The sequence below is a fragment of the Somniosus microcephalus genome, chromosome 3 (assembly GCF_052327205.1).
Source record: "Somniosus microcephalus isolate GS21.2 chromosome 3, FLI_Smic_1.0, whole genome shotgun sequence".
Taxonomy (NCBI): Eukaryota; Metazoa; Chordata; class Chondrichthyes; order Squaliformes; family Somniosidae; genus Somniosus; species Somniosus microcephalus.
Genome location: NC_140989.1, coordinates 268,080,597 through 268,093,940, shown reverse-complemented (window position 1 = coordinate 268,093,940; position 13,344 = coordinate 268,080,597). Strand labels below are relative to the sequence as shown.

The following is a 13,344-nucleotide window of genomic DNA, read 5'->3' as shown; positions in this document are numbered from 1 at the left end:
CCAGGGTCAGATGAGAGGTGCCACCGAGGAGCTACAGTAACACGCACTCAGGTTGAAGACTAGCTGGGAATAGGGGATTGGAAATAAGATGCACCTCTGCCCTGGGTCTGTTCTGTCATGCCAGATCCAAAGCTGCTGTCCTGACCAGTACTGGCATGTCTGGGAGTTGTTCTAAATATGCAGGTCATAAAAAAACAGCAGGGGCAGAAGTTGGCCTCAAGGGGTTCAAGTTAAGAGGGAACAAGGAGCTTGGGCAGCAATGGACAAGGAGCACAAGGATTGGTCCCTGGTAAACACATCACTGATGATACATTAAGTCAGTCAATCAGATGTAACACTAATAACACAACTTTCTAATACATAGATATTTATTTATATATACAGAATATGCCAAGTAATACTGTAATTGTACATTTAAGTTCAATTTTAGGACTACAACTATAGGTCAAAATAGAAATATCAAGATTGTCATATTTTACTCACCTAACTGAATGTTTCTAATCCAAACTGACTGTTTTGTCCCTTTTAAGATTTTCTCAAAGTAAACTCCTGCAAATCCACTGGAAAAACAAGCACTGAGCACTGCTATCAAACCTACAAACTGAGAACCTGCAGAGAGCTCCTGCTTCAATTCCTCCGAGGTGTCCGTTGGCCACTAAAACAGATTAGACAATTTTAGTTTAGCATGCGGAAACAACCCAAGAGTGCTGTGAATGTATCAAGAAACAATATTTTATTCTCATATATTACAGCAAACAAAGGATGAAAAAAGGTGTCAGCTTGGCTCTGTGGTAGCACTCTCACCTCAGTCAGAAGGTTGTGGGTTCAAGCCCTAATGCATGACCTGAGCGCACAATCTAGGCTGACACTTCAATATAATACTGAGAGAGGACTGCATTGCTGGAGGTGCCAACTTTTGGATGAAATGTTAAACAGAGGCCAACTCTTAGATGAGTGTAAAAGTTCTTAAAGAGCAGGGGAGTTCTCCAGGTGTCCTAGCCAACTTTTATCCCTCAACCAAACACCACCAAAAACAGATTGAGTGGTCATTTATCTCGTTGCTCTTTGTAGGATCTTGCGGTGTTCAAATTGGCGGTCACATTTATCTGCAAAATAGTGACTACATCTCAAAAATACTTAATTAGCTGTGAAGTGGTTTGGGAGATCCCGAGGATGTGAAAGGCATTATATAAATGCAAGTTCCTTCTTTAAGTATTAATCCACTTAAAAATTAGAGTTGGAATTGAGGATAAGAAAATGAGAGTTATTGTATAGTTACTCATATCTGCCTTCACTCGAAAAAAAAAGGAAAAATTGTTTGTCGTACATTGGAGTTCCACAAATGGCAGAGAAGGAACTAAATAGCATGCATATAATGAAGGAAAAAGATGCTTTTAAAATAAACTAAATACCTGATCCAAGTAACCTACACCCACAAGTCTTAAAGACGCTTGTGACAATTTTTGTAGATTCCCTAAATTTGGGAAGACATTTGTTTAGAAAGTGGCTGACATAACTTTTAAAAAAGGGTCAAAAGACATGCCCGAAATCTATAGACCAGTAAGATTATCAGTTGTATGGAAAGTATTTGAAACAATTTTGAGAGATCAGTTGGAAAAAAATTAACAGCCAGCATGGATTCAGGAGAGAGAATGCTTAACTAACCTGCTGGAGATTTTCAAAGATATTACTGATGGAAAAATGCATTTGATATTCTGTACTTGAATTTCCATAAAGATTCTGACAAGATTAGATATGTGATTCATAGCCAAGGTAAGGAGACACAGAATAGGAGATAAAGTATTATACTGAATAGATAATTAATGCAAAACAGGAAACAGGGTGGCTATAAAAAGGGAATTTTTGAAATGGGACAGAAGCTATCAGCAGGAAAACCCCGGGTTTGGCCTTGGGCCCATACTATTTTTAACATGCATTAACTCAGCCATCAAAGGAGAAAAGTTTGTGGATATGAAAATAGGAGGCAGTACCCATAATGAACAATGCAACTGGATTGAGATAAGGATCAATAGGTGGCAGATGCAGTTCATGTAAAATAATTAATATGGAAGGACCCTAAAGGGGCATATGTTAAGTGGAACAGTCATGCACTGCTCTGATCAAGATAGATATTTATTAACGATACATTGGATAAATCTATGAAACAATTAGCCCAGTGCTAATCTGCAGTAAAAAATGTTAAAATATTAAGTTGCATTATTAGATAAATAGAGAATAAGCCAAAAATATTGCTGTAGTGCAAGGGATTGATTAGACCCCATTTAACATACTATTTACAATTTAGGTCACATAATCATTGCAAGGATATTATTGTGGTTTAGAGAGTAAACAACAAAGATTATTCCAGGTACGAGTAGTTTGAGATTCAAAATCAGAGAAAAGCTTTAAAAAAAGTTGAGCTAATTTTCTTTATAGAGATTTTGAGGAGATCCAATTGAAGTTTAAGATTGTAAATGGAATCAACAAAATTAGTCCAGGAAAATTATTCACTAAGTTCAAATACAGGGGGAAATCAAAATGGCAATCAGGAAGTTAGGTCTAAGAAACGAAGCTGGCAGGGCTTGTTCAAATACAGTGTCATACGTTGTGACCATCATTCAACAGAGGAATGCCACCTGGCCACTTGGGAACCATTCCAGAATATATAAACCAGACACAGATGCAACATGGAAAAAGGAAACAGTTACAATAAATTGCTGTACTTAGTAAATGATTAATCTTGTTGTAGGCAAAGGTGGCCAGTCCTAAATGCTTAAAACTGTAGGTCAAGTTCACTTCAAGCGGTTTTATTTTATCAATAGCTTGAAATGAAATTGATCTACAGTTGTAAGCGCTAGGAATGACCACCACTGCCTATACCAAGTACAATAAAAGAACTCTTGAACCATGATAGAGTCTAAAAACTGTCTGAAACCAGGAGAGATGGGGAGAAAATCGGAGGAAAATAACCCTAGATACAGAAAGATAAATGATTATTTTCTTGAAAGCATTACAGATTAGGAGAAAATGGAAACAGAAAGAAAATCATTGTATCTTTGAGTTTAAAGTTGTTTTACCTTTAACTGGGCTTCATATAAGCCTATATTGGACAGCGAGGTGACAACAAAAGCATACATGTTTCTATATAAATGCCTTCATCATTGTAATAATAATTCTTATATTAATATATTACATTTGCATGCACTTCCTGTTAACATTTTCCATTATAAATTCCGATGCCCACATTTATAATGGAAACTGACTATGTAAATTTACCACACTATAATTGCACCCTCCCCGTGGAGGTACTGCAATGCCACCATTGGGTGTCAAATTTTTTGTCTTAAAATACTCCTGTGCAGTGCCTTGGGACGTTTTAATACATTAAAGGCGCTATATAAGTACAAGTTGTTGTTGTGTAATTACAGCATGGCAAGTTTACATCGGCAATTGCCACAGTAAATGTAGATGCAAGAATTTATAATGGGAATACAAAAATAAGGACAGAATGTATGACTTCAATGGGGAGACTTGATCACATACATGTGTTCTGGTCTATTTCTCTCCTGGCCTCTAGCCCAGATTCACCTGAAAAATACACTTGATCTTGATCTCCTGTGAATCAGTACAGAATGGGATTCAGTAGAAAACATAAGAAATTGAAAATTCGTTTAAGAAAAAAAAAGGATAAAAATAGTTCTGATGGAATACAGGAGAAAAGGGAAGCTCGTGTCTCTTTTCTACTGATCTGCAGGTTTTCTTGTATTCTGTGATAAGATGGAAGGCAGGAGAGATTGACTGACAAAAGGGATGATGGTGCAAGGCATAGTTCAGCACCTATGGACTAGAATTATACTGTATAAACAGTCTACCTTCATTATATGAGCATGCATTAGAAGAAATAAAAAGTGGTGGATATGTTGGATATCCTGGAGAGATTTATGTTGGACATCTTGGGAAGTTAAGGGTTAACAGCCGGACTTCTGTGCATCTTAAAGCAACAGTTTTGCTGGCTTTCCGATATATACAGGATGACATTGAAGTGTCATAAAAGGAATACATTGTCAGGCTTTCCAAGATATAAACAGATGACACTGAAGTGTCGTGAGAAGGCATTGCTTGCTTTATAAAATGAAAAGTGGTTGTGTAAAGGAATAAGTGTTAGTAATGACATCACCCATGAATGGTTAATGTTTAGTTTATGGGTGATAAACATGGGAAGTGGGTATCCATTAGATACAGATAACAATTAGTCAAAGATACTAGAGAATGTTAGAACATAAGAATTAGGAGCAGGAGTAGGCCATACGACCCCTCGAGCCTGCGCCACCATTCAATAAGATCATGGCTGATCTTCTAACTCAACTCCACTTTCCCGCCCTATCCTCATATCCCTTGATCCCCTTAGTGTCCAAAAATCTATCGATTTCAGGCTTGAATATACTTAAAGACTGAGCATCCACAGCCCTCTGGGGTAGAGAATTTCAAAGATTCACAACCCTTTGAGTGAAGTAATTCCTCCTCATCTCAGTCCTAAATGGCTGAACCCTTATCCTGAGACTATGGCTCCGAGTTCTAATCTCTCCAGCCAGAGGAAACAGCCTCTCAGTATCTACCCTGTCAAGCCCTCCAAGAATTTTATACATTTCAATGAGATCACCTCTCATTCTTCTAAACTCCAGAAAATATAGGCCCATTCTACTCGATCTCTCCTCATCCCATTTAAACGTTATTACATGGCTGCTGAAGATCCATGACATGCACCAATGAGGCCCATAAAGACGAAGAGCTCGGAAACTCCAGCTATACTGGTTTTTAAAATCATAATATATTTGCACCAATGAAAAATGGCTTTATCCTTTCAAAATATTCTTCAATTGAAACTGGTGTGTTGAATTTATTGAAATAATAAATTAAACTCAGCAGTAACGCCCATGTTAATATTAAACACAATCACTTCCATTCATAACAGTATTTTAAGGTCAGGAAGTCTTGTTAAGGGAATGGTTCTGATGTAAACAATTGCAAACTGTTTTCATAGTCCGTTTTCAGAGGATTTGGGAAATTGATACGTCATTTTGAAATTTTCCTTTGTTGTAGTCAAAATATATATATGGTATATAAAGGAGCATGGTTTTCAACAGTTTGTCAGAGTGTACTCGAAAGATAAACTGCTAAATTCACTCTTTACTGTATATCAATCAAGTCTGTTCCATATACTCCATTACGAAGTCTCATGCTTACTCGAAACTCGTGTTGTCGTGAACCAGGAGAAAGAAGTTGCTTAACGCCCCCTCCCCCATCTCACTCCCCCGCCCCCCGCATCTGACTCCCCCGCCCCCTCCCTCCTCCTCCTCCCCTCCCATTCGCTCCCGCCCCCGCCTCCCCCCCCATCTCGCTCCCGCCTCCCCCCATCTCGCTCCCGCCTCCCCCGCTCCCGTTCCCCCTCTCCCCCCATCTCGCTCCCGCCCCCCCTCTCCCGCTTCCCCCCCCCGCTGCCTTGCGCTCCCGTTCCCCCTCTACCCCCCCCCGCATCTCGCTCCCGTTCCCCCTCTCCCCCCCCGTCTCGCTCCCGTTCCCCCTCTCCCCCCCCAACTCGCTCCCGTTCCCCCTCTCCCCCCCGTCTCACTCCCGTTCCCCCTCTCCCCCCCCCAATCTCACTCCCGTTCCCCCTCTCCCCCCCGTCTCGCTCCCGTTCCCCCTCTCCCCCCCCCCCGTCTCGCTCCCGTTCCCCCTCTCCCCCCCCCCGTCTCGCTCCCGTTCCCCCTCTCCCCCCCGTCTCGCTCCCGTTCCCCCTCCCCCCCGTCTCGCTCCCGTTCCCCCTCTCCCCCCCCACAATCTCACTCCCGTTCCCCCTCTCCCCCCCCCAATCTCACTCCCGTTCCCCCTCTCCCCCCCCCAATCTCACTCCCGTTCCCCCTCTCCCCCCCCAATCTCACTCCCGTTCCCCCTCTCCCCCCACCCCCAATCTCACTCCCGTTCCCCCTCTCCCCCCCAATCTCACTCCCGTTCCCCCTCTCCCCCCCCAATCTCACTCCCGTTCCCCCTCTCCCCCCCCAATCTCACTCCCGTTCCCCCTCTCCCCCCCCCACAATCACACTCCAGTTCCCCCTCTCCCCCCACCCCAATCTCGTTCCCGTTCCCCTCTTCCCCCCCCCCCAATCTCGCTCCCGTTCCCCCTCTCCCCCCCAATCTCGCTCCCGTTCCCCCTCTCCCCCCATCTCACTCCCGTTCCCCCTCTCCCCCCCCCAATCTCGCTCCCGTTCCCCCTCTCCCCCCCCCCAATCTCACTCCCGTTCCCCCTCTCCCCCCCCCCCCGTCTCGCTCCCGTTCCCCCTCACCCCCCCATCTCGCTCCCGTTCCCCTCTCCCCCCCCGTCTCGCTCCCGTTCCCCCTCTCCCCCCCGTCTCGCTCCCGTTCCCCTCTCCCCCCCCGTCTCACTCCCGTTCCCCCTCTCCCCCCCCAATCTCGCTCCCGTTCCCCCTCTCCCCCCCCCAATCTCGCTCCCGTTCCCCCTCTCCCCCCCCAATCTCGCTCCCGTTCCCCCTCTCCCCCCCCAATCTCACTCCCGTTCCCTCTCCCCCCCCCAATCTCACTCCCGTTCCCTCTCCCCCCCCCAATCTTACTCCCGTTCCCTCTCCCCCCCCCAATCTCACTCCCGTTCCCCCTCCCCCCCCAATCTCACTCCCGTTCCCCCTCTCCCCCCCCCATCTCACTCCCGTTCCCCCTCTCCCCCCCCCATCTCACTCCCGTTCCCCCTCTCCCCCCCGTCTCGCTCCCGTTCCCCCTCTCCCCCCCCATCTCACTCCCGTTCCCCCTCTCCCCCCCCGTCTCGCTCCCGTTCCCCCTCTCCCCCCCATCTCGCTCCCGTTCCCCCTCTCCCCCCCGTTCCCCCTCTCCCCCCCCCCGTCTCGCTCCCGTTCCCCCTCTCCCCCCCGTCTCACTCCCGTTCCCCCTCTCCCCCCCAATCTCGCTCCCGTTCCCCCTCTTCCCTCCCCCAATCTCGCTCCCGTTCCCCCTCTCCCCCCCCCAATCTCGCTCCCGTTCCCCCTCTCCCCCCCAATCTCGCTCCCATTCCCCCTCTCCCCCGCCAATCTCACTTCCGTTCCCCTCTCCCCCCCAATCTCGCTCCCATTCCCCCTCTCCCCCAATCTCGCTCCCGTTCCCCCTCTCCCCCCAATCTCGCTCCCATTCCCCCTCTCCCCCCCCAAACCCCTCTCCCCCCATCTCTCCCGTTCCCCCTCTCCCCCCCAATCTCGCTCCCATTCCCCCTCCCCCCCCAATCTCGCTCCCATTCCCCCTCTCCCCCGCCAATCTCACTTCCGTTCCCCCTCTCCCCCCCCAATCTCGCTCCCATTCCCCCTCTCCCCCAATCTCGCTCCCGTTCCCCCTCTCCCCCCATCTCGCTCCCGTTCCCCCTCCCCCCCCAATCTCGCTCCCATTCCCCCTCTCCCCCCCAAACCCTCTCCCCCCATCTCTCCCGTTCCCCCTCTCCCCCCCCCAATCTCGCTCCCATTCCCCCTCCCCCCCCAATCTCGCTCCCATTCCCCCTCTCCCCCCCCAATCTCGCTCCCGTTCCCCCTCCCCCCCCACATCTCGCTCCCGTTCCCCCTCTCCCCCCCCACATCTCGCTCCCGTTCCCCCTCTCCCCCACCACATCTCGCTCCCGTTCCCTCTTCCCCCCCCACATCTCGCTCCCATTCCCCCTCTCCCCCCCATCTCGCTCCCGTTCCCCCTCCCCCCCCAATCTCGCTCCCGTTCCCCCTCTTCCCCCCCCCCAATCTCGCTCCCGTTCCCCCTCTCCCCCCATCTCGCTCCCGTTCCCCCTCTCCCCCCCCAATCTCGCTCCCGTTCCCCCTCTCCCCCCCAATCTCGCTCCCGTTCCCCCTCTCCCCCCATCAATCTCACTCCCGTTCCCCCTCTCCCCCCCTCTCCCCCCATCTCGCTCCCGTTCCCCCTCTCCCCCCATCTCGGTCCGTTCCCCCTCTCCCCCCATCTCGCTCCCATTCCCCCTCTCCCCCCCCAATCTCGCTCCCGTTCCCCCTCTCCCCCCCCCATCTCGCTCCCGTTACCCCTCCCCCCCCATCTCACTCCCGTTCCCCCTCTTCCCCCCCCCCAATCTCGCTCCCGTTCCCCCTCTCCCCCCATCTCGCTCCCGTTCCCCCTCTCCCCCCCCAATCTCGCTCCCGTTCCCCCTCTCCCCCCCATCTCGCTCCCGTTCCCCCTCTCCCCCCCCAATCTCGCTCCCGTTCCCCCTCCCCCCCCCAATCTCGCTCCCGTTCCCCCTCTCCCCCCCATCTCGCTCCCGTTCCCCCTCTCCCCCCCAATCTCGCTCCCGTTCCCCCTCTCCCCCCATCTCTCCCGTTCCCCCTCTCCCCCCATCTCGCTCCCATTCCCCCTCCCCCCCATCTCGCTCCCATTCCCCCTCCCCCCCATCTCGCTCCCGTTCCCCCTCTCCCTCTCCCCCCCCCCATCTCGCTCCCGTTACCCCTCCCCCCATCTCACTCCCGTTCCCCCTCTTCCCCCCCCCCAATCTCGCTCCCGTTCCCCCTCTCCCCCCATCTCGCTCCCGTTCCCCCTCTCCCCCCCCAATCTCGCTCCCGTTCCCCCTCTCCCCCCCATCTCGCTCCCGTTCCCCCTCTCCCCCCCCAATCTCGCTCCCGTTCCCCCTCTCCCCCCCCAATCTCGCTCCCGTTCCCCCTCCCCCCCCAATCTCGCTCCCGTTCCCCCTCTCCCCCCCCCATCTCGCTCCCGTTCCCCCTCTCCCCCCCAATCTCGCTCCCGTTCCCCCTCTCCCCCCATCTCTCCCGTTCCCCCTCTCCCCCCATCTCGCTCCCATTCCCCCTCCCCCCCATCTCGCTCCCATTCCCCCTCCCCCCCATCTCGCTCCCGTTCCCCCTCTCCCTCTCCCCCCCCCCATCTCGCTCCCGTTACCCCTCCCCCCATCTCACTCCCGTTCCCCCTCTTCCCCCCCCCCCAATCTCGCTCCCGTTCCCCCTCTCCCCCCATCTCGCTCCCGTTCCCCCTCTCCCCCCCCAATCTCGCTCCCGTTCCCCCTCTCCCCCCCATCTCGCTCCCGTTCCCCCTCTCCCCCCCCAATCTCGCTCCCGTTCCCCCTCTCCCCCCCCAATCTCGCTCCCGTTCCCCCTCCCCCCCCAATCTCGCTCCCGTTCCCCCTCTCCCCCCCCATCTCGCTCCCGTTCCCCCTCTCCCCCCCAATCTCGCTCCCGTTCCCCCTCTCCCCCCATCTCTCCCGTTCCCCCTCTCCCCCCATCTCGCTCCCATTCCCCCTCCCCCCCATCTCGCTCCCATTCCCCTCCCCCCCATCTCGCTCCCGTTCCCCCTCTCCCCCCCCATCTCACTCCCGATCCCCCTCTCCCCCATCGCTCCCGGTCCCCCTCCCCCCCATCTCGCTCCCGTTCCCCCTCTCCCCCCATCTCGCTCCCGTTCCCCCTCTCCCCCCATCTCGCTCCCGTTCCCCCCCCATCTCGCTCCCGTTCCCCCTCTCCCCCCATCTCGCTCCCGTTCCCCCTCTCCCCCCCATCTCGCTCCCGTTCCCCTCTCCCCCCCCATCTCGCTCCCGTTCCCCCTCTCCCCCCCCCCATCTCGCTCCCGTTCCCCCTCTCCCCCCCCATCTCGCTCCCGTTCCCCCTCTCCCCCCCATCGCTCCCGGTCCCCCTCCCCCCTCTCCCCCCCCCCCCCCCATCTCGCTCCCGTTCCCCCTCTCTCCCCCCATCTCGCTCCCGTTCCCCCTCTCCCCCCCCATCTCGCTCCCGTTCCCCCTCTCCCCCCCATCGCTCCCGGTCCCCCTCCCCCCTATCTCGCTCCCGTTCCCCCTCTCCCCCCATCTCGCTCCCGTTCCCCCCCATCTCGCTCCCGTTCCCCCTCTCCCCCCATCTCGCTCCCGTTCCCCCTCTCCCCCCCCCCATCTCGCTCCCGTTCCCCCTCTCCCCCATCTCGCTCCCGTTCCCCCTCTCCCCCATCTCACTCCCGTTCCCCCTCTCCCCCATCTCACTCCCGTTCCCCCTCTCCCCCCATCTCACTCCCGTTCCCCCTCTCCCATCTCGCTCCCGTTCCCCCTCTCCCCCCCCATCTCACTCCCGTTCCCCCTCTCCCCCCATCTCGCTCCCCCTCTCCCATCTCACTCCCGTTCCCCCCCTCTCCCCCCATCTCGCTCCCGTTCCCCCCACTCCCCCCATCTCGCTCCCGTTCCCCCTCTCTCCCCCCCATCTCGCTCCCGTTCCCCCTCTCTCCCCCCATCTCGCTCCCGTTCCCCCTCTCTCCCCCCATCTCGCTCCCGTTCCCCCTCTCCCCCCCCCCCCCCAATCTCGCTCCCGTTCCCCCTCTCCCCCATCTCACTCCCGTTCCCCCTCTCCCCATCTCACTCCCGTTCCCCCTCTCCCCCCATCTCGCTCCCGTTCCCCCTCTCTCCCCCCCATCTCACTCCCGTTCCCCCTCTCCCCCCCCATCTCGCTCCCGTTCCCCCTCACCCCCCATCTCGCTCCCGTTCCCCCTCTCCCCCCATCTCGCTCCCGTTCCCCCTCTCCCCCCCCCATCTCGCTCCCATTCCCCCTCTCCCCCCATATCGCTCCCGTTCCCCCTCTTTGCAATAACACTTTAAACCGGTGCCGGTCAGATTCGGTCCAGTTGAAAGGTCGCACAGCAGTTTTTTTTTGTTTTTTTTTTGTTTGTTTTTTGGAAGAGCAGTGAGTTGTCCCTTCCTAACACTGTTCAATCCCCAATTTTTATTTTCCCATCGTTGGTGGCCCCTTGGCCCCAAGCTCTGTAATTCCCTCCCTGAACCTCTCTGCCTCTCAACCACTTTCTCCTCCTTTAAGATGCCCTTTAAAACCTACCTCTTTGACCAAGCTTTTGGCCACCTATCTCCTTATGTGGCTCAGTATCAAGTTTTGTTTGATAACTCCGCTTAAGCACCTTGGGACGTTTTACATTAAAAGTGCTGTATAAATGCAAGTTAATGTTGGTTGTGAGACCTTGCTGTGTGTAACTTGGCAACTCAGTTTGCCTTCACAACAATGACTACACTTCAAAAGTAATCTCTTGATTGTGAAGTGCCTCGAGAGGTCCTGAGCAGATGAAGGGGGGCGGAAAAAAAAAAAAAATCGATTGCGCCCCCTTTGGGGCGCTACTTTTAGCGCCCTGATAAAGTTAGCACCCGCGCCATAAATTGTGATACATTTTCTGCTTTACCTAGGACTTGCTAATGCTTTACACAATGCACAACTGGATTAGTCAGAGGCCATTCGACCCATCGAGTCCGTGCCAGCTCCCTGTAGAGCAATCCAGTCAGTTCCATTCCCCCGCTCTATCCCCGTAGCCCTGCATGTTTATTTCCCTCACATGCCTATCCATTCTCCCCTTGAACACATTGAGTGTCTCCGCTTCCACCACTTCCATCGGCAGCGAATTCCAGGTCATCACCACTCGCTGCTTAAAAAAGTTTTTCCTCACGTCCCCCCTGTATCTCTTGCCCAAAACCTTAAATCTGTGTCCCCTGGTGCTTGTACCATCAACTAGAGGGAACAGCCTTTCCCCGTCTAGCCTATCCAAACCCGTCATAATCTTGTACACCTCTATAAAATCACCCCTCAACCTCCTTTGCTCTAATGAAAAACAAATCCAGCTTCTCCAACCTGTCCTTGTAGCTAAGATCCCCCATCCCCAGAACCATTCTGGTAAATCTCTTCTGCACCCTCTCAAGGGCCTTCACATCCTTCCTAAACTGTGGTGACCAGAACTGGGCGCAATACTCCAGTTGTGTCCTAACCAGTGCTTTATAAAGGTTCAACATAACTTCTCTACTTTTGTACTCAATACTTCTATTTATGAAGCCCAAGATCCCATATGCTTTGTTAACCACTCTCTCAATATGTCCCGCCACCTTCAAGGACCTATGCACGTTAACTCCCAGGTCCCTCTGTCCCTGCACACTCTTTAAAACTGTGCCATTAAGTGTATATTGCCTCTCCCTGTTCCTGTTCCTTCTGCCAAAATACATCACCTCACACTTCTCTGTATTAAATTCCATCTGCCACTTGTCTGCCCATTCTGCTAGTCTTTCTATGTCCTGTTGCAGTCGATTGATATCATCACTGTTTGCCACACCCCCAAGTTTCATCGGCAAATTTAGAAATTCTACTCTGTATTCCAATATCCAGGTCATTTATATATATCAAAAAAAGCAGTGGCCCCAGCACTGACCCTTGGGGAACACCACTGTCTACCATCCTCCAGCCTGAAAAACAGCCATTTACCACAACTCGCTGTTTTCTCTCCTTAAGCCAATTCCTTATCCAAGTTGCCACTGACCCATCTATTCCATGAGCCTCAATTTTGTTAACCAGCCTTCTATGTGGTACTTTGTCAAACGCCTTCCAAAAATCCATGTAGACAACATCCATTTCATTCCCTTAATCAATCCTGCCTGTTACTTCATCAAAACATTTAATTAGATTAGTCAAACACGATCTTCCTTTTACAAACCCGTGTTGGCTCTCTTTAATTAGCTTAAACTTCTCCAAATGCCCGTTAATAATCAAGGAAAAAAATTGTTTCTAAAATTTTACCCGCCACTGATGTTAAACTGACCGGCCTGTAGTTACTAGGATTGTCCTTGCACCGTTTCTTGAACAATGGTGTCACATTTGCCACTTTCCAATCCTCAGGCACCTGCCCCACATCTAGGGAAGATTGGAAAATTATGGCAAGCCCTCCGCTATCTCCTCCCCCAATTCCCTTGACAATGTGATGCAAGCCATCTGGACCAGGCGACTTGCCCATTCTAGTACATCCTGTCTATCAATTTTCACCCCTTCCATTGCTTCTACCTTTGCCACTTCTACCGATATTTTGTCAGCATCCACCTCCTTAGTAAACACCAATACAAAGTACTCCGTTGTCTTTTGAGCAAAGCTCATTTCAATTGCTCAGCCATTAGAAATTGTTAATTTGAATGTGGGTTTGCACTATTTGGCATCTGTCAGTAATTGAAATCATCTCCCTGTCTGTTTTGAATTTACAAACACAATAGACATTGTCCTCAATTGTGGGTTCACACCAGATAACCTGATTGTGGGCCTCCTGCTACCGATAACAATGAGCTTCTCCAAGAAATATCTCTGACCAAATTTTTTAAAATATAAAACAGCACTATAAATATAGACATTATTTGAGGTTTGATAGAAATCTGCTTCCATTATATTTTAAGACAGGGCTTTTAAAATAAACTTTGGTAGAGAAACAGGTCAGAATACAAGGTTAAAGCAAAGCAAACAGCCATTAGGTCCAACAAGCCCATCCCTTTTTCAAGAGATCAGTCCCACC

The 13,344-nt window shown here is 51.9% G+C and overlaps 1 protein-coding gene across 2 annotated transcripts in view; it reads right to left on the bottom strand.

The window, feature by feature from the left end:
* Nucleotides 1-13,344, bottom strand: part of LOC147121907 (UDP-N-acetylglucosamine transporter-like) — a 61,808-nt gene that overhangs the window by 17,486 nt on the left and 30,978 nt on the right. For both annotated transcript variants that reach the window (XM_085982447.1, XM_085982448.1), the window contains exon 5: nucleotides 484-655. In XM_085982447.1, coding sequence (XP_085838573.1) covers nucleotides 484-655 — 172 coding nt within the window. The remainder of the gene's footprint in view (nucleotides 1-483; nucleotides 656-13,344) is intronic.